The sequence below is a fragment of the Labeo rohita genome, chromosome 5 (assembly GCF_022985175.1).
Source record: "Labeo rohita strain BAU-BD-2019 chromosome 5, IGBB_LRoh.1.0, whole genome shotgun sequence".
NCBI classification, from domain to species: domain Eukaryota; kingdom Metazoa; phylum Chordata; class Actinopteri; order Cypriniformes; family Cyprinidae; genus Labeo; species Labeo rohita.
In genome coordinates, this window is record NC_066873.1 from 32,945,828 (window position 1) to 32,966,118 (window position 20,291).

At 37.2% G+C, this 20,291-nt stretch overlaps 3 protein-coding genes across 5 annotated transcripts; 1 reads left to right on the forward strand and 2 right to left on the reverse strand.

Moving 5' to 3' along the window:
- The first annotated feature begins 4,350 nt into the window (after nucleotides 1–4,350).
- On the forward strand, nucleotides 4,351–11,706 carry plp1b (proteolipid protein 1b). Of its 3 annotated transcripts, XM_051109252.1 has the most exons (8): nucleotides 4,352–4,467; nucleotides 4,759–4,860; nucleotides 6,841–7,027; nucleotides 7,176–7,332; nucleotides 8,509–8,683; nucleotides 8,790–8,863; nucleotides 8,954–9,019; nucleotides 10,520–11,706. In XM_051109252.1, exons 1-8 carry the CDS (start codon nucleotides 4,464–4,466, stop codon nucleotides 10,592–10,594), a joined length of 840 nt encoding a protein of 279 aa, XP_050965209.1. In that variant the 5' UTR covers nucleotides 4,352–4,463; the 3' UTR covers nucleotides 10,595–11,706. The 3 variants fall into 3 exon arrangements, with proteins under 3 accessions (XP_050965212.1, XP_050965209.1, XP_050965211.1); XM_051109255.1 differs by lacking the exon at nucleotides 4,759–4,860 and having other exon boundaries at nucleotides 4,351–4,467; XM_051109254.1 differs by lacking the exons at nucleotides 4,352–4,467; nucleotides 4,759–4,860 and adding an exon at nucleotides 4,914–6,256.
- Nucleotides 11,707–12,011: 305 nt separating this feature from the next.
- On the reverse strand, nucleotides 12,012–16,311 carry si:dkey-125i10.3 (neurofilament heavy polypeptide). Its single transcript, XM_051109256.1, has 3 exons — nucleotides 15,745–16,311; nucleotides 15,333–15,438; nucleotides 12,012–12,160 (listed from the first exon to the last, which is right to left on the reverse strand). The coding sequence occupies exons 1-3, from the start codon at nucleotides 16,272–16,274 to the stop codon at nucleotides 12,056–12,058; spliced, it is 741 nt and encodes a 246-aa protein (XP_050965213.1). The 5' UTR covers nucleotides 16,275–16,311; the 3' UTR covers nucleotides 12,012–12,055.
- LOC127165132 (transcriptional regulatory protein AlgP-like) lies at nucleotides 16,298–19,044 on the reverse strand. Its single transcript, XM_051109450.1, has 7 exons — nucleotides 18,901–19,044; nucleotides 17,638–17,673; nucleotides 17,441–17,555; nucleotides 17,131–17,298; nucleotides 16,979–17,026; nucleotides 16,362–16,809; nucleotides 16,298–16,309 (listed from the first exon to the last, which is right to left on the reverse strand). The coding sequence occupies exons 1-7, from the start codon at nucleotides 18,995–18,997 to the stop codon at nucleotides 16,298–16,300; spliced, it is 924 nt and encodes a 307-aa protein (XP_050965407.1). The 5' UTR covers nucleotides 18,998–19,044.
- Between the last annotated feature and the right edge of the window lie 1,247 nt (nucleotides 19,045–20,291).

Here is a 20,291-nt window from a genome sequence, read left to right on the forward strand (position 1 = left end):
CATTTTGTGAAAATGCTTTTCGATCATTTTAACTCTGTATTGTATCTGAGTTTGTTCGATATGTTTCGTGAAAATGTTCGAACTCGATTTGAAAGCATTGCATTTTTTTCTCTGTATTTATCAGTGATATGACATCACTCATACAGTAATATGACATCACTCATGCTGTGATACGACATCACTCACGCTGTGATAGGACATACAGGCTTTGCTGAGAACTTACAGTGTTAATCTTTTCTATAAAACATGAATGTGGTGATTTGTACCGAACACAGGGCTTCTCCGATGAAGGTCGTTCTAAAATATCGTGTTTACTATGGAGCTGCACAGAGTTTGCACAGGGGATACAGTTGTGTAATCATGGCGTCATATCCTGCCAGATGGTTAGATTCTCCACGGTACCCATGCTAACCACCCCTGCCATGATTTTTGTGCCAAATTTGCGATACAGTTTCCTTGGTAACCAGCAGAAAGTTTGTCTGTTATAACGTGTTTGTGTGAAAGTTCAACAGCTTTATAAAAGAATTTGCAGTATTTACAACCATTTGAATTCATCTGGACTTTAACGAGGAAAGACAGTGGCAAACTGATGCGTGGAGTGGGACAACAGCAGTGTGTCTCTGTGGATGAGGGTGACCTGTGTGCAGCTGCTCAGGCCTGTCAGTACAACGGCTTGCAGAAGTCTGTTCTTTTATACTCTGTACATTTCTGCCTCAAATTTGCAGTAAATATTGAGTTTGCCTACTATTCCTGCTTCTGGTTTATCAAGATTGATTTGGAGTCTGCAGATGGAAGTTTTTGACATAATCTCATGAGAAAAGTGTGTTCAGGGTACATCGTGTCAGTTTGTGTTTCCTGGAAGCTGAACCTGAGAAAATCTTAGAGCTACAGGAAAAATTTAAATAGGTCTATAACAAAATATTTGTATGGGGATATTTCACACAAAATTAAAAATCTATTAGCCTATCTTCTTACTTTTGGGCTGCTTTTTTCTATACAACTGTGTGCTTTAATTCAAAGTCCAGGTTTGACTATATTTTCGAAATCAATGTTTTCGAAAATGTCAAAAGAACAACACACACAATTTCAGTGTTTCTCGCTATTTAAAATGCTCATAAATCAAGTGTTTTGCTTTAAATCTTCTGATATCAACAGGTTTGTGTGAGAGTTAGCTTTAGAGTTGCAGTTTAGCCAAAATAATTACCTATTATCTATCCGCATTATTTTTGCCGTTTGTAAATTTTATGGGTCTGGCTTCCGGCCTCATCCGCATCCTGCTATTTTTAGTTGTACAAACAGCTCATTTTGCTGCTTGATATTGCAAATTGTTGTTTCTTAACATATTGTTTTAATGTATTATTTTAATTATGAACATACTGATTTGTAGTGGAAACAGTTTTACCATTTACTGTGCGCTGTTATTCTTCTCGTTATTTTCCTACAGCGGCTAATAAACCGTAAGTCTCACCCACAGGCTTACTTCCGTGTTGAAGAATAAAGTGGATAAAAACCTCTGCAAGATTTCCTCACTAATACAATGAAGACATTGTGTAAATTACATCAGTGTGTATTTATGTACAAAAATTACACTGCAAAAATGTTTTTTCTTAGTATTTTTGTCATTTTTCAGTGCTAAACAAGATCTAAACATTCTTAAATCAAGATATTAAGAAGCAAAATGATATAAGATAGAAAAAAACTATGCATAAAAAAACCAAATATTTGCCAGTGTTTATTTTATTTTATTTCAGTGTTTTATTAGCTGTAACTTGTTTGTTTCAGAAAACAAGAATTAATACCCAAGCAATTTTGCTTCTTAAGTAGGGCTGTCACTAATTTGGTAATTAAGTAATCTTTCGATTATTCTGATGATTAATCGAGTAATCGGATAATTATAATAAATTTGTTTAGTAGTAATCAAAACATACCTAAGTAAACTATAGCCTTAAAAAGACTTAAAATATATAATAGCAATGAGGCAATAACAGTTCAAATAAAGTATCAAAAGCAAGTAATCATATGGTTTTATTGAACAAAACTGTTAAAATACATAATTATCCACCTTATTTTTCACGTCAGCGCGGGCGCCGCCATTTTCGAACTATAATGTGTCAGATTTCCGCTAATAGTAGTTGTATTGTGGTTCTGTAGTTTTGCGTCAGCTGTGTAGATTTTACTGGCTAGTTAACTTTTAATATGGATTACAGAAAGACTGTCGTACTTTGCGCTGTTAGGGGGTGTCATAATAGTCATAATGGTTCAAGGGTAAAAAATACCTGCAAGACATCCACGCACCAGAGCTGAATGTGGATGTGGGGCACCCTGTGATATCCATGCCGCTCTGAAGGGTGAAGAAGCTCGTTGGCTTTGGTTAAAAGTCTGAAACTTAAAGAAATTTTCGTACGTTTGCTCTTTCCACTTACAACAATAGCCGAATGTACATTACGCGTTATAACAAATGCCTGCAGAGGGCGCCAACGGCCAGACAATTGTTTTCACACTTTACTGCACTTGACTTTATGTAATCCGTATTTAATATTGACTCAACAACATTTAATTCAAATGTCCACTTAATCTTTAATTTTTGGCCATTTCTTTAGGATAAAAACGCTACAGCTACTGTAATTTCTTGAATATGTGAACATCAAAACGTATAAACTCAGTGAGTGGGCGTTTGAACTTTTATTTTGAAATCGCGACGAACAGTTAGCATGTTTGCATAGGTTTATAAATAATTTACCTTACAAGCCTGGTGAAATAGCTCACGTTGCGTCCCCAGATGTTTATTCTTAATGTTATAATAAACCCAAACTCACAACAACATCCAGATATGGAGTTTCAGACGGTCCTCACATGTAAATGATAACAGTTTGTGAAGCAGCAACTTACTGTGAATGGAGCCGCTCTGAGACGCACGTACGTATCCCACACGCATGTAAATAATTAAAGCGCATATATTAAACCTGCATCGCATATAGTTATTTAATTATATCTTGTTGTTTGTAAATAGCGTTATGCTTTATTATGCTTTTTTAATGGGTTTAATATGTGGAATGCGCCACTTAAGGTATTTTGCCGATTAGCCGACAGGGGCAAAATGCAGTCAAGGATTTTTAAAAATCGAATACTCGAATAGAATCGAGGAAACATTGCAGCCCTAAGTTCTCAAGTGTATGTATCATGATTTAAGAATGTTTAGGTATTTATATTGGAAAATAAGAGAAAAATACTGAGTATAGTAAGATTTATTTAATAATAAGATTTATTTTTCTTTTTTGCAGTGTAAGAACAGGGGTTTGAAGACAGATTTTTGGCGCGCACAAAAATATTTAGATTTATTTCAAACCGCACATTAGCCCTATTGTATTCATCACTGTAATAGTATTGTGTACGTGTCTACAAGAGAGTGAGAGAACTTGTGTGTATTGTGTGTGTGTTTTACAGAAAGAGTGAATTGTCTGTGTGTTCCTATTTCTGACACAACTATAGTATTGTATTGAATGTGCTCTTGTCCCAATCTGACTCTAAAGGTCACAGCTCACTCACTTTGCTTCAGAATGTGTGTGTGTGTGTGTTTTCATACAACTATCTTTGTGAGATCCAGTTTGAGTTTTAGCCCACTCAAGTGAGGACCAATAAAGTGAGGGGATTTAGGCTGGTCCTCACTTTCTGGCACCCTTTTAAAGGGCTCTTTGATGGTTAAGACTTGTTTTTAGGGTCAAGTTAAGTTCAAATTAGGGTTAGGGTACGGGTTAGGCACTTAATTGTGATAGTTGCGGTTAAGGTAAGAGGCTAAGGATTGCACTGTGTCAATGAATGACCTCATAAAGCTGTACAGCCGTACAAGGATAAATGTGTGTACCAACCCAGTAGAAGTTCTGAACAGAAGTGAGCTACATTAAATCTGATTAAAAACCTCAATTGTTAAAACAGTATTAAAATAAAGAACTTTTTCATTGTAAAAATGCAGTTTTCAGTTGAACTTGTAGTATTTATAGTATTTATAAATACTGCAAATCTAACAGTTGTTATTTATCACATGCTGTACGTAGAAACACTAGATGTCAATGGAATGTCATCATTTAGATAGCTAAGTAAACATGTGTGTAAGAATGTTTATGTAGAAAATCTCAAAAGCCCAAAAGTAAGCGCTACTAGTTTGTGCACAAACGTTTTGTCCAATGCTCATCTTTATCATGCATGTGCATGTGAACATTTAGGGTTCACTGCACTGAAACACAAACAAACAAACACACTTACTCTTTATTTATCATGGCAGTGAAAGAGGGTGCTGCGTCTTTAAGATCTGCCCCAGTATGTGTGTGTGTTTGTGAGAGAGAGCAGAGGGGTCTGTTTATTGTTCCAGGGACAAAAGCGTGAGTGAGAATCATAAAAGCATCGAGGGAGATTAAACTACACGGCACATCAGAGAGACAGAGCGCGATACGCACACACATACTCACATGGGTAAGTCTACCTGAACTCACCTGAACCCATTTTAACCACTGCTACAGTGTTCATTATTTCATAAGTAAGCTCATTTATATGAGCAGAATTTTAATTGATTGGTGTGATTGTGATATGCATGTCATATAAGTTGTTAAGACAAATGTATACAAGCCTTTTAATGATTCTTTTTTGTATGTTGTGTGTAAGATGCCATCTGGTTGGTCTTAAAAGCATCACTCCTGCATTTATGATGGATATACATTTAATGGATCCTTATTAATTAAAAGGTTGTTTTGATTGATTAACCAGCTGCCTCCGGTTTTGATTGGCTAAGACAGTTTCTACGACGCCTCAGAGGTGTGGATGAGAAGACCAGTAACCTCAGGAGACTCCAGAGAGAGGTCACACAAGGTCTTTAGGTCAATTATTCTCTTCTCTGAGGGGGGCTCCTGTACGGCCCAGTGCCAGTTTAAAATGGGAAAATAATTCATGCAGAAGGGTTCATATGTATGTATGCACTGAATTGTTTGTAGGTTTCTCTTTTTTTGGTAAGAGCTTATCAGCCTTCTGCAGAATCACATCTTCTGTTTGAACCATAATGTGATTTTCTGCTCAAAACTAGCTATAATTCACTCAAAAATGAAAATTCTGACATCATTTTTTACACCCTCACGTTGTTTCAAACCTGTAAACATTTCTTTCTTCTATGAAACACAAAGAAACACTGGTGTCCAAAAAAAGTCTTTTAAGAAAATTAACCATGGTTTTATTGTAGTAAAAATGTAGTAACCATGTTTTTTTTGGCGTATTGATTAATATTTTTATAACCACAGTTGGTAGCAAAACCATGGTTAATTTGTGGTTACCATGGTTTAATTATAGTAACCATTGGTTTTTGGTTTCATTTGTAGTAAAACCACGGTTAATTTTTGTAAGGGCCGGACTACACTGAATTTCACTGTACAGACAAAAAAACAGACATTTTTCAGAGCATCTCTTTTTGTGTTCCAGTGAAAAAAGTTTTGAAACAGCATGAGGGTGAGTAAATGATGACAGAATGTTCATTTTTGTGTGAACTATCCCTTTAATAATGTACTTGAAGAGTTTATTTGAAGTTTCAGACCCAAAATCACCCAAGGAGTTTGGAAAATGGATGGATGGAGCCAAAATCATTTCTGCATTCTCAAAAAGAAGGTGTGATGAAGGCTGTTTTAACACTTGTTGGGAAGAACCCAGTTTAAAAAGAGTGTAAAAGACTGGTTGACCTGCCATGATCCCAATTGTAACCCCAGCGGTGTCAGTATGTGTCTGTCTGTGCCGCTATGAGTGGAAACACAATGACGTACTCCACTGCTGAGGCCTGCTGTGTGTGTGCATTTTGTTTGTTCACAATGATAGTTTTTGTTGTTAAAACAAAAGCCATTATGTCTGTCACAAGTGCTTCTTTTTCTGACCACAAAACCTCAAACACACATGAAAACACACGCACACACCCCGAATCTCACCCTGACACCAGGCTGCTCAGGAGAGAGAGAGAGAGCGAGGGAGGGAAAGAAGGAGAGAAAGAAGCAAGGGAGGGAGAGGAGCAGCTTAGGCGATGCGTTTTTTCTTCCTTGAGGTGGACAGTGGAGTGTATCTGAAGAAAGAAAGCGAATTTACCTCCCTCAATTTAGACATCGCAGAAACAGAGGACAGAAATCTGTCTGGAGTGAGTGGACAAGCGTCTGCACGGCTCTCTCCTGGCGTGGGTTCGACTCAGCAGTGTCCATGTTTCCAGTGAAACAGCCGTGGTTGTGTAAAGCGCTAGGTGACCTGAGATGCATCACCTTCTCTCACAGGCTGGAGACCGCAGAAATCCATAGCTGAGCCTTCTGGGGCTCATCGTTTGTTTTGGCTTCTTTTGGTTAAGTTGCTTAAAAAAAGAACTGTTTTAAGCATTTTATTGATGTAGTTGTTTTGCAAGTTAAATCTGTTGGTGCATATAGCGCATAGTCATCTCTTCTGCTTCCTTATGTTTTACTTTTTTACTACTTTTTACAGGTTTTTGTAATTTGGGTTTCTTTAATGGTTCGAGATTCCGTCTGCATTTGGCTTGTTCATTTATGATTCCATTATACACTGACTATTTACAAGACTGTGTGTGTGTGTCAGATACATTTACTCATAGAGTGCATGTGTCTGTGTGTGTTTTTGTGTGTGTCCTTGACTAACTGTAGGCTAACTAACTCTTAAAAGTTGTTTGCATACTCATTTAGAACTGATTTTATAGTTGATTATGAGTGCACTTATGTATTAGTGGTAGTGTGTGTGTGTGTGTGCGTGTATAAATGTGCGTGTGTATTGTGTGTGCTGCATGTGCAGTTGGTGTGTTGATATATTACTCACCTACAGGTTGCTATGACTGCTGCATCCGCTGCCTGGGCGCAGTGCCCTACACCAGCCTGCTGGCCACCCTGCTCTGCTACACCGGTGTGGCGCTCTTCTGTGGGGGAGGGCATGAGGCGCTTACTCACACACGCACATTCGTAGAGCTCTACTTCGCAAGGGACGTCCAGGATTTCATTGTACTGGCAGACTTGTGAGTTATTGAGCTTTTCACTTTTTTGTGATTGTGTATAGCACAGCACGGAAGATCATGTGAGAACACAATTGCTTTTTTCATTAATCAGTGTTCTTTAGTCTTGTTTGTTCTCATTTGTGTGTTTATTCTATATTTTGTGTTTCAGTATAAAATATTTCCAGTATGTGATCTACGGTCTGGCCTCCTTCTTTTTCCTCTATGGATTGTTGCTCCTGGCTGAAGGTTTTTACACCACCAGTGCAGTAAAGCAGACGTTTGGAGAATTCAGGAGCACCCAGTTTGGGCGCTGCATCAGCCTGACTGTGAGTATATATGTGTGTATAGAAAGAGAGAGAGAGTTGGTTTTTAAAATTTGTGGTCATTGGACCTTTGCATCTTTCTTGATAATGAAATAGGGTGTGGAAAAGTTAAACATTTCAAAATGTGATTTCTGGGCCTAAAAACATTAAAATACAATTAAAATAGCCATTATTATAATAATTTATTATAATTAATTCATTAATTAATTTCACAATATAACATTAATTGATAATAATTATTAAAAAAAGATTAAAACCTTAAAAAGTAATGGGAAGGGTTTGTTTTTTGTTTTTTTTTGTTTGTTTTGGTTGTTTTTTTGAAATTCCTAAATATATTCCAGCTAGATAACTCGGATCATCCAACAGCAACTTGCTTGATTGTGCGTAAACTCCCTTTATTATTAGGGAGGTTTAATCAGCTATTTTATAAAGTCAGTTTTATTATTTACTTACCCTCATGTCGTTCCAAACTCACAAGACCTTCGGCCATCTTCAGAACACAAATCAAGATATTTCTGATGAAATCCGAGAGCTTTGCTCTCTTTGAAACAGCAGCACAACTGACACGTTCATGGCCCAGAAACATTTAGTAAGGACATCACTAAAATATTCCATGTGACATCAGTGGTTCAACCTTAATAGTATGAAGCTACGAGAATACTTTTTGTGCACAAAGAAAACAAAAATAACTTTTTTCAACAATTTTTTCAACTTCGCAACACATGTGTTGAGCACTTTTGTGAATGCATGTCAAAGACACGGAAGAAAAAAAATTGTTGAATAAAGTTATTTTTGTGTTCTTTGTGCACAAAAAGTATTCTCGTAGCTTCATACTATTAAGGTTGAACCACTGATGCCACATGGACTATTTTATCGATATTCTTACTACCTTTCTGGGCCTTGAACGTGGCAGTTACATTGCTGTCTATGCAGGTTCAGAAAGCTTTTGGATTTAATTAAAATATATTAATTTGTGTTTTGAAAAAGAATATCTTACAGGTTTGGAATGACATGAGCATGAGTAATTAACAGAATTTTCTTTTTTGGGTGAAGTATCCCTTTAAAACACTGTTGAGGTGCTGCTGTATATAAATGAAATTTTACTTACTTTCTTATATAGTTTGCAATGTCCATGGCTGTTATGTTGCACTAATCTAATTAGCTGTTTCTCTTGTCCAGTTCATAATCCTGACGTACGTGCTCGCTGTGATCTGGCTGGTTGTCTTTGGATTCACAGCCATTCCTGTGCTTTTCTTCATTAATATGGAAAGCTCCTGTCACAAAGTCAACATTCTGTCAGAAACCACCTTGTTCAACCAGCAATCAAGGGTCTGCATGGATGCACGGATGTATGGTATGTCTGCACCTGCGTTTCTGTACATATACTGTACGTGTGTGTTCATCTGTACATATGTGCTTGTGTGTGTTCACAATCTTGATGTCTGTGTTGTTCTATATAGGTTTTCTTCCCTGGAATGCTTTGCCGGGGATTGTCTGTGGAAATACACTGGCAAACATCTGCAAAACACCAGAGGTTAGATGTTTATATTCCTGGATACATATACACATACTCAGGTTTTAAGAAGTCATATCACTTATATATATATACTTTTTATGTTTCCAGTTCTACGTGACCTATGACCTTTACATCTGTGCATTTGCCGGAGCAGGAATCACCCTTCTTGCCCTGGTAAGTGATCTAATGTTTTACACCTGTGAGCTTTAAAAGTCATTCATAGTTGTAGAAGATTTTGTGCAAGGTGATAGAGGCCATCTTCAAGAGCCTCATTGCTTAGTTTTCTTTTTTTTTTTTTTTGGAAAGCATCAATTATTTATTAGCAAATCCGCCTCAGCAATCTTCATGAAATGATTTTTAAAAATCACAGTTGACAGTGGTCGGTCCATCTTTACAAGCACTGTGTTACATATTTATATATTTAAATGTACAATGATTGATTATCATATTTACACATTCACTTATATTTATTTATACGCCATTGACATTGAATTAAAATTCACTGGGATTATATTTGCACTGAATTCCTTGAGGTCAGAGTGCAGAGCTGTCAAACAGCATGAAGTTAATAACGGAAGTACAGCAGGGGAATGTTTAGTTTACAATCAGTAACTGACCTCTCTGCTACTGACAGATCCCCAGTGTCTCTACTCCCTTTTCCTGTATATTTGGCAGAAGTAACTTCTCAGGCTTTATCTAAAGACAGCCACTAGGACCAACCAGGGCTCCTCTGTTGTGCTGAGGAGCACATTAAGATTGATACAAACATGTAAAACCGTAAATAAGTAAACCGTAAGATTTACATAGAACTGATGTAGATTTACAATGCACCTCACTTTTTGGTCTTTGTTCTGAATAGACTGAATAGAACGTAATCACATTTTTTCTGTGACTTCTTTTTTCTTATTTTTTAGAAAATCTGCATGTGCAAATTTTATGCTATTCAATTAATAGCTATGCCAGATAGTAGGAAATTATAAATGCATTAACAAACCTTTTAAGAGTCCAGTCCTGAAATGTTCAACTATACTATACTATACAAAGAGCTTAAAGTGATACAAAATAAAAATTCTGTCATTAATTACTCATCCTTATGTGTTTCCAAACCCGTAAGACCTTCCTTCATCTTCAGAACACAAATGAAGATATTTTTGATGTTCAAGGCCCAGTAAGGACATTGATAAAATTAGGTTCAACCTTAAAAAGTATTCTCGGAGCTTCATAAAATTACAGTTGAACCACTGATGTCACATGGACTATTTTAATTGCTGTCTACGCAGGGTCAGAAAGCACTTGAATTTCATCAAAAATATCTTAATTTGTGTTCTGAAGATGAACAAAGGTTTTACAGATTTGGAACCACATAAGGGTGAGAAATTAATGACAGAAATTTCATTTTTTGGTGAACCATTCCTTTAAGCCCCTGCTGCTCCAGGGGGATTGCTCCTCTAAAACATAAGAGCTATACGCTGCTATGGACAAAACTGTAAATAAATAATGATGTGCTATTGTTGGAATTGCATTCCTTCTCTGATGTTTATAGTAAAGTGAGTCTCGAAGGGATATAAACACTAGTGTCACAAGAGCTCAGATTTCCTCTGGTTAAAAAACCTTTTGCAGAAGAACACATCAGACACATGTGTTAATTCTTCCTTTTCTTCTTTTTTTTTCTAGTTTGTTTACGTAGTTGCCACCACCTACAACTACGCTGTTCTAAGGTTTCTCGGGAGGAAGGGAATCCGTTGCTAGGTTCGGTGTTGCAAGGCCCGCTTTCCTGTTGCCTGTGGCAGCAGTTTCAGTGGTGTCATTACTGTGGCCGGTGAGGAAACACAAAAGAGCTCCATGAAGCCCCTGCAGAGTTCTATCATACAGAGCACAAACACACCAAAACCACTGGTTTCATGAGACAAATTAGCAAGTTGACCAATAAAAAAATTGCTACACATAAAACCACAAACTACTGTACAGTAGATCTCTGGAGGAGTGGAATCTAGCTTCTGTTTTTCTTCATTTGTCTCCTCTGTCTGTGTATTTGCCACACACATTATTATAGTGCTTTATCTTTTTTCTCATGGCCATTCATTCATTTTAATGATTGTATTCATTGTGTTTCATGGTTTTATTAATGCCTTGCAGTTTGCCAGGATTTTAGCCTTTCTCGTCTCTCTCGCTCTTACACATTCCATCTTTCTGAGAGGGCTTGAGTTGTTTGTTGTTTCCCCAGTCAGATGCGGGTTTTTATTCTGTGTGACACGTAGAGAAGCAGCACTGTAGTGAGCAGCTTTCTTTGTGTCAGTTTGAATTCAGTATTTACAGACACTCTTATGTGTGATTTTATGTTTGTGGGTGTATTTGTTGTATATTTTGACTAACTGTGGCAATATGAACCTGATCAATGATGGTGCTCGATCAAAAGAACTAATGGTTTTTTTTTTTTTTATTGTTTACTTACTTCAGGGTTGCCAGGTTTTCACAACAAAAACCCGCCCAATTGCTACTCAAAACTAGCCCAGTCACAATCCGGGGGGGTAAAACACATGCTTTTTGGCAGGGTTCCCTTGGTAAAATTTGCATTTCAGAGTATAAATATCACATTGGGGTTGTTTATCCTGCAGATATGATAAACAACCTGTGGCAACAGTGTTAAAGTAGCCCAGTTCCACGGCAAACTGCAGACTTGGCAACACTGACTTACTGGCTCACTTCAGAAAACTAAAAAATATTTCTACAGTAAGATAGATAACTGTAAATGATTAATACAATTTGTGCAGAATTCAGACTAAAGTGAGTTTACATAATATTGTGTGTTAATGTTATTGAAACTCATGCAATAAAGTTTAATTTCCTTTAATGAAAGCTGACCATGAGTGTTGTCACTTCTTCTCACAGCTACAGACATGATAACTCAAGCTGATAATGTTTTTTTTAAAGAAAAAAATGCCATTTAAATTATGAATTGTTATAAGAAGACAAGGAATATATTGATCAAAAAGAAAGAAATACTTTTTTAATCCCCAATGAAGTATTTTGTCAGTATAAGCCGCAATGATCGTTTATGGAAAAAATGGTGTTGGATTTATGTGCAATAACCCTATGACAGCAGTTCAAAGATTTTTGTTTAATTAGTGCAAACTTAGTCGTAGACACTGAGATGTGCTTAGTTGTCATGGCGATAAGTTGTAGTGGAGTAGGTTGCTGTGGGATGAGTCATCAGAGCTGGAAGATTTGATCAAAGCAGTTCCCGCAGAGGATTTTCCCAGCATAGTGGTACATAGATGAAGAGAGATCACCCAGAGGAGTGCTGCAATCATTACACTAAAACACACACACACACACAAAGAGAGACACAGCTGTACTGATCACATTGCAGCACATCATAATTCTCAAAGAAAATGAACAATGAGAAAAAAATGGCCATAAAACATTTCAAAACAAATTCATTGCCATTGGCAATGTGGTTTTTTGCAAGTTCATTTTGGGACTCGCTTCCAGTCATAACCTATTGTTTCCACCTGCTGTTAACAGAGAAGTCCACTTCCAGAACAACAATTTACAAATAATTTACTCAACCCCTTGTCATCCAAGATGTTCATGTCTTTCTGTCTTTAGTTGTAAAGAAATTATGGATTTTGAGGAAAACATTTCAAGATTTTTCTCCATATAATAGACTTCATTGGTGCCGATTTTGAACTTCCAAAATGTAGTTTAAATGCAGCTTCAAAAGGCTCTAAACGATCCCAGCTGAGGAAGAAGGGTCTTATCTAGTAAAACGATCAGTCTTTTTCTTTTTTTTTTTGGAAAATAAAAATGTGTATATTTTTAAGCACAAAAGCTTGTGTAGCACAGGCTCTGGGATGTGCGTCCATGATGCTACGAATTAGTAATGAGTCATTTTTGAACGATTCTTTCATTTTGAATGAATCTTTAATGTTACTCGGGAAGAACAAGTCGTCTTGAGAGTGATTCGTTCAGTGACGCATGCGCAACATCCTATTAAGTTTTGTACTGGAATTTTTTCACCTGTTTCGAGCCCTCGGTTTTTCGAGTTGTTCGTTCATCTTATGAGGCTGTCACAAGTTCATCGTCAGTGAACTAAGTATGGCGAAAAACTCCATATTATTTTCTCCTACAGTTTGAGAGGACATCATTGTACTTTTTTGTTTGTAAACAGCGTTTACAAACTTACTTGCACTTTCTTAGTCTTTGCGCGTTCACTTTGTAAACACTGGGTCTGTAGTTCTGCGTGGCCTTTTCAATGTGATTCAATAGTACATAGCATCGTGAATGCGCATCCCAGAGCCTGTGCTACACAAGCTTTTGTGTTTAAAAAGTATAAAAAAATATATATATTTTCCGAAAAAAATTACCGATCGTTTCGCTAGATAAGACCCTTCTTCCTCGGCTGGGAAGAGGGGTCTTAAGGTTTAGAGCCTTTTGAAGCTGCATTTAAGCTACATTTTGGAAGTTCAAAATCGGGGCACCAATGAAGTCCATTATATGGAGAAAAATACTAAAATTCTTTCCTCAAAAACCACAATTTCTTCACGACTGAAGACAGAAAGACATGAACATCCTGGATGACAAGGGGGGTGAGTAAATTATTTGTGAATTGTTGTTCTGGAAGTGGACTTCTCCTTTAACATCTGAGATTTTCCTTTATACTTTTTAAAAAGGTTAAATACAGAAATATTTAGATTACAACACAAGACTTAGATTACAACACAAAACCTGTCTCTAAAAAAATCAGCAGTGATTCGATTTGTTTATTATTTTCAAAGCTTATTAGCATATATACATTCATTACAAAAAAACAAAATTCATTCTAACTTCCACATCATTCTTTTTTCCAATCTATGAAAGTTAATGGCTACCATCAACTGTATTCTTCAAAATTCTTCTGAGGGTGAGTAAATTATGACAAAAATTTCCCTAGTATTCCTTAAAAAAATGGACCTCTTTTAAGGCACAGTATGTAATTTTCACCACTAGAGGGCGCATATTTAAAACAAACAGAGAAATGTGTAGTTTAATGACACAGTGATTGAGAGTGGAATCATGGGAGATGTCATCGTCATTACACAGCCGATGAAATCCAAGGGACTCAGGCAAAAATCATGTTCATGGATGAGCTAATGTTTTACAGATGTATTATTGTCACTGTAGTATGAAGCAGGGTGGGGCTGAAAGCCGTGAAATAGAAACAAAGCAGGTGGAACGATTGCTAATGAGAGACGAATGTGACATGGCAGAGCAGCGGAGATTTTATTATGCCACAGTAGTCTGCTCCCGCTCCTTCCAGTCATGCGTATGAGGGGTAAAGCATTGCTGTTGTATCATACTAGATACATTTGAGTGTGCTGAAAGTTCTGTTATAATGCTACTCTGTGTGTTTGTCACCTGTCTAATAAAACACATGACATATTAAAACCACTTTTAGTGTTTCCATGTTTTCTACAAAATAAAACTGGAAATCGAGGGTGTAGGACATCATTGGCGACACTATAGACGATTTGCGCTTACGTCATGGTTTGGTCAGTCACCCTAAACCACGGCCATGTTGGAGATACTTGGATGTAAAACAACAGAATGGACTGCATGGTTAATGTACTACTGAATACGTTGTTCTGCTAATTTATGCTGTCTAAACCACAGAAAAAAACATGTGGAAGCTGCTAATTCATACAGAGAAGGACTTAGTAGGCAGTAGTTTTGACAAACTAAAGTTAGTAGGTGGTAAAGATACGTATGAGCAGTATTAAGATATTCGCATAATATTTCACCTACCTGACCGGAAATGATAAGGACAAACACGAATGTTGTTTGAAGATTCTTGCACTGGAAATCCTGGTTCAGTTTGGCCAACCACAAACACCTATTGTTCCTCAGACAGTTTTTTACCTTCTTCTCCTTGATTTGTTATAACTTCTGGCAGTCTATAGTACTCCAAATGTTTTTCCTGGTCTGACTGATTAGTACAACCCAAAACATGACAATAATTGACCATTTTCAGCAGCAATAATCAGCAAAATATGTGAGATTTGTTTGTTTCAGTGGCATTGTTTACATTCAGTGCCGCCAATATGGCCGATTGATGACATGTTGTTAAAATCCTCTATGACGAGGGACAGGCCACTAGATAAATTACTTATTGGAATTACGCTTGGAAACATTTTGGATGATCCAAGTACACGTCAGCAAAATATGTAACACTGTTCTTGTGGTTTTTGGATATTTTAATAAAAAGTGCATTTAAGCTACATATATACAAATATATAAAGGTGAATTCCTCAGGGCTTCTGTAGGTTTCAATGATCCCATTACAAAATATTTTTGACCTTGTTTACACGTGTATTTAGCACTGACCACTTGCGAACGGATCACCAAAACCTTAATACCAGATGGAAATATACAGACAAGACTCAGATGAAAACAATTTGGTGGAAGAGTGAGACACTGGCTTCTGAGCCTGAGAGGAAGAAAAGATTACCTTGAAACAATCCGGATGGCAGCAAATGGCAGGAATGTTGATGGAGATTTTCACATTTCCATCTACGGGCAGCTTGCAGAAGGAACACAGGGTTTTATCTTTGTTGCTGCAAAGGGACAGATGTACACACATCTTATTAGGAATGAAACTGTGTTAAATACTAGAACCTGTAAAGTACACTGTAAAAATAAATGCAGGCATTTAGTAAGACAGACAGGTCACACTTCATCTCACAGTGTTGTTTCTGTGTGTTTGGCTAATAAACTATACTGTGTTAATATTTTATGGATCCTTTAATTACATATTTTAGTGTTACTGCTATAGAAATTAATTAAAGAAAAATATTATAACACCTACTCAAACAAGTCCACAGACATTATATCTAAATGAAGGTGTCTCATAAATGACTTACTTCAACTGAATTTTACTGTTCAATTTGTGGTGCTCTTCAGTTGGTTCTGTAGTTGTTTTAGTTGATGACTCCCCATGTTGGATACATGTAGGCTGGTTTTGTGCTTGTCTGGGTGCAAGTGGAGCTTCAACTATAGGTGCATGTGCTACTGTGACTTGTTCAACCATATTTTCTCCTTTATTCTCTGTAGTCAGCATACCTGAGGGTTTTGCTGGGGTCTCATGTAGAGTTTTGACTGTTTTCACAGGTGTCTTCCCTGTTTCCTCTATATGTGTCTTCAGTGATTCTTCCACAGGTTTCTCCACTATGTTCTTTACATGAACATCTGTAGGTGTCTTCAATGGTTCCTCCACAGGTTTTTCTTCAGGTTTCTCCACTAGCTCCTTTTTAGGAGCATCTGCATGTGTTTTCAGTGGTTCCTCTACAGGTTTGACTATAGGTTTCTCCGCTACGTTCATTTTAGCAGCGTCTTCATGTGTCTTCAATGGTTCCTCTACAGGTTTAACTACAGGTTTCTTCACTTCATTCATTTTAGGAGTGTCTGCATGTGTCTTCAATGGTTCCTCTACAGGTTTGACGATAGGTTTTTTCACTTCATTCATTTTAGGAGTGTCTGCATGTGTCTTCAATGGTTCCTCTACAGGTTTAACTACAGGTTTCTTCACTTCATTCATTTTAGGAGTGTCTGCATGTGTCTTCAATGGTTCCTCTACAGGTTTGACGATAGGTTTTTTCACTTCATTCATTTTAGCAGCGTCTTCATGTGTCTTCAATGGTTCCTCTACAGGTTTGACTACAGGTTTCTTCACTTCATTCATTTTAGGAGTGTCTGCATGTGTCTTCAATGGTTCCTCTACAGGTTTGACGATAGGTTTCTTCACTTCATTCATTTTAGGAGTGTCTGCATGTGTCTTCAATGGTTCCTCTACAGGTTTGACGATAGGTTTTTTCACTATGTCCTTTACAGGAACATCTGCAGGTGGTTGCTCTGCGGGTTTGACTATGGATGTCTTTGCTGCTTCCTCTACATGTGCTCTTCTGGAGTCCTCAATGTCAGGATGTGCACTGGAACACATTCAGAATAATTATGAAGCAACTGATTGTCTTTAATGAAATATTAAATGTTGATATAGCAATTAGAAATGAATGGGATTTCTGCTTCAGCTGTTCTAACTTGCATTTGAGGAAATTAAAGAATAAAAGGCGCTATCCAGTACTTAGATATGTATCAAACCTTTTGGCCAGATTGGAACCATTCCTGACTGGTGTGTTTTCTTTTGGCCTTAGGAAGAGCAGATGGTTGAAGTTATTGAATGGAAACATGTACTGAATGCAGAAACTCTAAATACAATTATCACACGCTAGGAACATAAGAACAGCTCTCACTCAAACTTCCTTAAGGCTGACATAACATAAGAGCTTTGAGGAGGTATGGAGGAGTCCTGGCTGGAGGAGACGGTGACGGCACTCTCTGCACATGGATTGATAGAGGGAGAAGCCAAACTGCTCTCAGGTGATGAATCATTTTTAGGTTTCACTAGCTTTATTGGTTTACTGTAAACAGAAGTGAGAAATTGAGAGAGACAGTGATGTTCACACTGATCAATTTAAATGTTCAAGCAAACAGGAGAAAGGCCTTTTGCTGGTTGATAATACCACTCTCAGCCAGCAGATGACAGCGAAAACCTGCATTTACCGTGCTTTTACATCTGACTGTGTGTCCTGAACATCTTGAGATTTGTTGATCCAGCTTCCATCATTCTTCAAATGGTTTCGAACTTTTGTCGCCTGGAATACGGCCTGCCTCTCATCTACAATCATTGAAAACCATCTGTTAGAGCATATATTGTTTATAAATGTATATTTTGTGTGTGTGTTTCTGCATGTTTATACCACTGGGCATGGCAAGATCCTCTTCTTCAGTCAGGCCTACATTAGAAAGACATGAAATTTTTCTATCACTCTTTCTGTTATTATCCACACCATAAGTACAGTATGTTGTTTGATGCTCTCCGTTTTTGGTGCCAGTTGGTCAACATTATTACAGATTTGATCTAATCTCAGTCAGAACAGGTTTAGACTGGCGCAAACAGGCTCCTCTACTCCCCCGGATGATACATGCACATACTGTACAAAAATGCGGCACAGCCACATTGTTTACTCAGTTTGTGTGTGTTTTCTAGCATGCCATCCAGAACAGAAACTCTGGTGCTGTCACACAGTAATATGTGTTGTGATTTTTTTTTTCCTACATTGTCTTCATGCACTGTTTGGAAATGCACTTGACATAGTAATTGCATTGTGTTGGGGTGTATTAGTCCTTTAGCACTTAAGTGGTGAAGACGTAAATAGCTAAAAATAAATGAGCTGGAAGACATTCAGGACAATGGCAAAGAGGAAGAACAGGTCATAAAACAGCAACACAAACACAAGAGTGATGAGCAAACTGTCTGTAAGATCTTGTGAGTGTGTTGTTTGTGAAATGCTTAGGTTTTCACTTGCACATCCTTTATTACATATGAGCTAATTATGATATGAACTGATATATTCCCACACTTCCCTCACTGGTGTTTTTATTTTAGCGTCAGCAGTCTGAAAGGATTTGTTCTGTGTACAGATACTTTACTTTTCTTTTTCTATGAATAATGTTCTTGCATGCATTGTAAGAGTTTGATTTCAGATCAAAACAATAATTTGTCTTATTAAATGTCATGAAAACACTTTAGTGAGAATGAAATCAAGCAGGTCTGATTTGTGCAATATTGTGACATTATTAGATTTAAATCTAATCACAAAATTAGCTTATACATGCATAAAAGCCATGTCCTCCTCCTAAAACATTCCAGGATCAAACAGCACAACATCACACACGTATCGGTTAAGTCTCTAACATAATGGCAGGATGTCCTCCTCACTTCCCAGAATAGTGAAATCATCTTCATAGCTTGTTTTGTTAAATTGTCATTGATCACAGTTAGAGGAAGAACCCCTGTGACATAATCCAAACCCACTCAGACAAAAACTCAAACACACAAAGATGAGTTTTACACCTGGACCTTATATATGGATCTCTCATATATAAGCATAAATGCATTTTCACAAGGGTTCGCATTTACTTTTGCTTTATTTACAAAATAAAGCAGTGGAGGTTCTTACCTTTGTGTTGAAATCTGTGCTGTTTGGACTGTGAGAGTGATTTAAAACTAGCCAGACTGCAAACACTATATATGAACACATTACACACACCTCTCATGCATACCTACCACCCACTCCTACAACAAAAGACACACACAACTAAACATAACTCACCTTCACTCAACTTTAAATTTGTTTTCTTGATGTAAGATAATAATATCCGTGTTCATATTTGTGTGTGTGCGTGGTGTTTGTCTGCAGTCCAGCTTACAGTATGAATGTTCAGGAACACTGTGTTCTGTTCTGCTGTTGAAACAATGACAAAGTGAGACAAATGAGGTGCACCAAAGACCCCCTGGTCTCTTTAAGTTTTACAGACTGTCACATGTACAAAATTCATCTATTTTTACCAATGTACAGTGTGAAGCATTGGCTGGAATAGTGTACATGCAGGAATACATTTATTAATAATTCCTTACATCAGTTAACACAACTAACTGTTCATTGTGCGCACACACATGATCACGGTCCAGAAAGTATCTGTATTTTAAGGCTCATAAACCCAATTCCAACCTCACATAAAAAATGCAAATTTAAAAATCTAAGATTAATAGCCTCTTACTCAATTTCACAGTCAGACTCTAAATAATTAATAATATATATGATATATTTTGGTTATTTTTTAAATATTTACAAGGACAACATAGAGGTGGACATTTTTCATGATGCTTTTGTGCAGTGGTTCTCAACTCCAGTCATGGAAATCCACTGCTCAGGGCTGCGTTTCCCAAAATCAATGTTTACCTAAGTTGATCGTAACTCCATTGGTGACAATGGTTCTACGATCAATTTGGGCTTACGTTGCTTTTGAAAAACGCAGCCAAGCACATTTTGTTTGTCTCTCTTACCTGACGCACTCAGGCTATGTCTACATTCAAGCGAATATATTTAAAAACGGCGTTTTCCCTGGTGAAAAAAAAAAAACCCAGCACAACTTTGCTGGTTTATGCTGGTCATGTTGCTGGTCAAGGACCAGCATAAACCAGCAAAGGACCAGCCTAAACCAGCATCAAAACATACCTACCAGCATATGCTGTTTTTTTGTTTTTGTTTACCAGAGTCGTTTCAAAACTCTCTCTGTCCTCACTAGCGTTTTAAAGCGTTTCTCATCAACATCGAATCGTCGCCTTGCTGCGCTTGTGTAAAACCTCATAAAACGCTCACTTATTGTACATAATAAAGACGGAACAGGCATACGTTTTCACGCAGTTCTTCAGGCAGGATAATTTTATTTACGAAAATATCCCACCATTCACTGACGTGTCTAGGTCGCACTATACTAAGTTTGATCTAAACGCAACTGCCTTCATGTTTTGCCGCAGGACAGCAACTGAGATAATTTTCTGTTATCT

What these genes read in the sequence shown, in the direction of transcription:
- plp1b (XM_051109252.1), top strand. An exon ending in CATGGATGCACGGATGTATG is followed by an intron (nt 8,684 to 8,789) that starts GTATGTCTGCAC and finishes TGTTCTATATAG; the next exon opens with GTTTTCTTCCCTGGAATGCT. An exon ending in GAATCACCCTTCTTGCCCTG is followed by an intron (nt 9,020 to 10,519) that starts GTAAGTGATCTA and finishes TTTTTTTTCTAG; the next exon opens with TTTGTTTACGTAGTTGCCAC.
- si:dkey-125i10.3 (XM_051109256.1), bottom strand. Translation starts at nt 16,274, where the DNA reads ATGAATGAAGTGAAGAAACCTGTAGTTAAACCTGTAGAGGAACCATTG. An exon ending in AACAGTAAAATTCAGTTGAA is followed by an intron (nt 15,439 to 15,744) that starts GTAAGTCATTTA and finishes GTCCCTTTGCAG; the next exon opens with CAACAAAGATAAAACCCTGT. An exon ending in GCCATCCGGATTGTTTCAAG is followed by an intron (nt 12,161 to 15,332) that starts GTAATCTTTTCT and finishes TGTGTGTTTTAG; the next exon opens with TGTAATGATTGCAGCACTCC.
- LOC127165132 (XM_051109450.1), bottom strand. Translation starts at nt 18,997, where the DNA reads ATGAGAGGTGTGTGTAATGTGTTCATATATAGTGTTTGCAGTCTGGCT. An exon ending in TCAGCCTTAAGGAAGTTTGA is followed by an intron (nt 17,027 to 17,130) that starts GTGAGAGCTGTT and finishes GCTCTTCCTAAG; the next exon opens with GCCAAAAGAAAACACACCAG. An exon ending in GGTTCCAATCTGGCCAAAAG is followed by an intron (nt 16,810 to 16,978) that starts GTTTGATACATA and finishes AATGTGTTCCAG; the next exon opens with TGCACATCCTGACATTGAGG.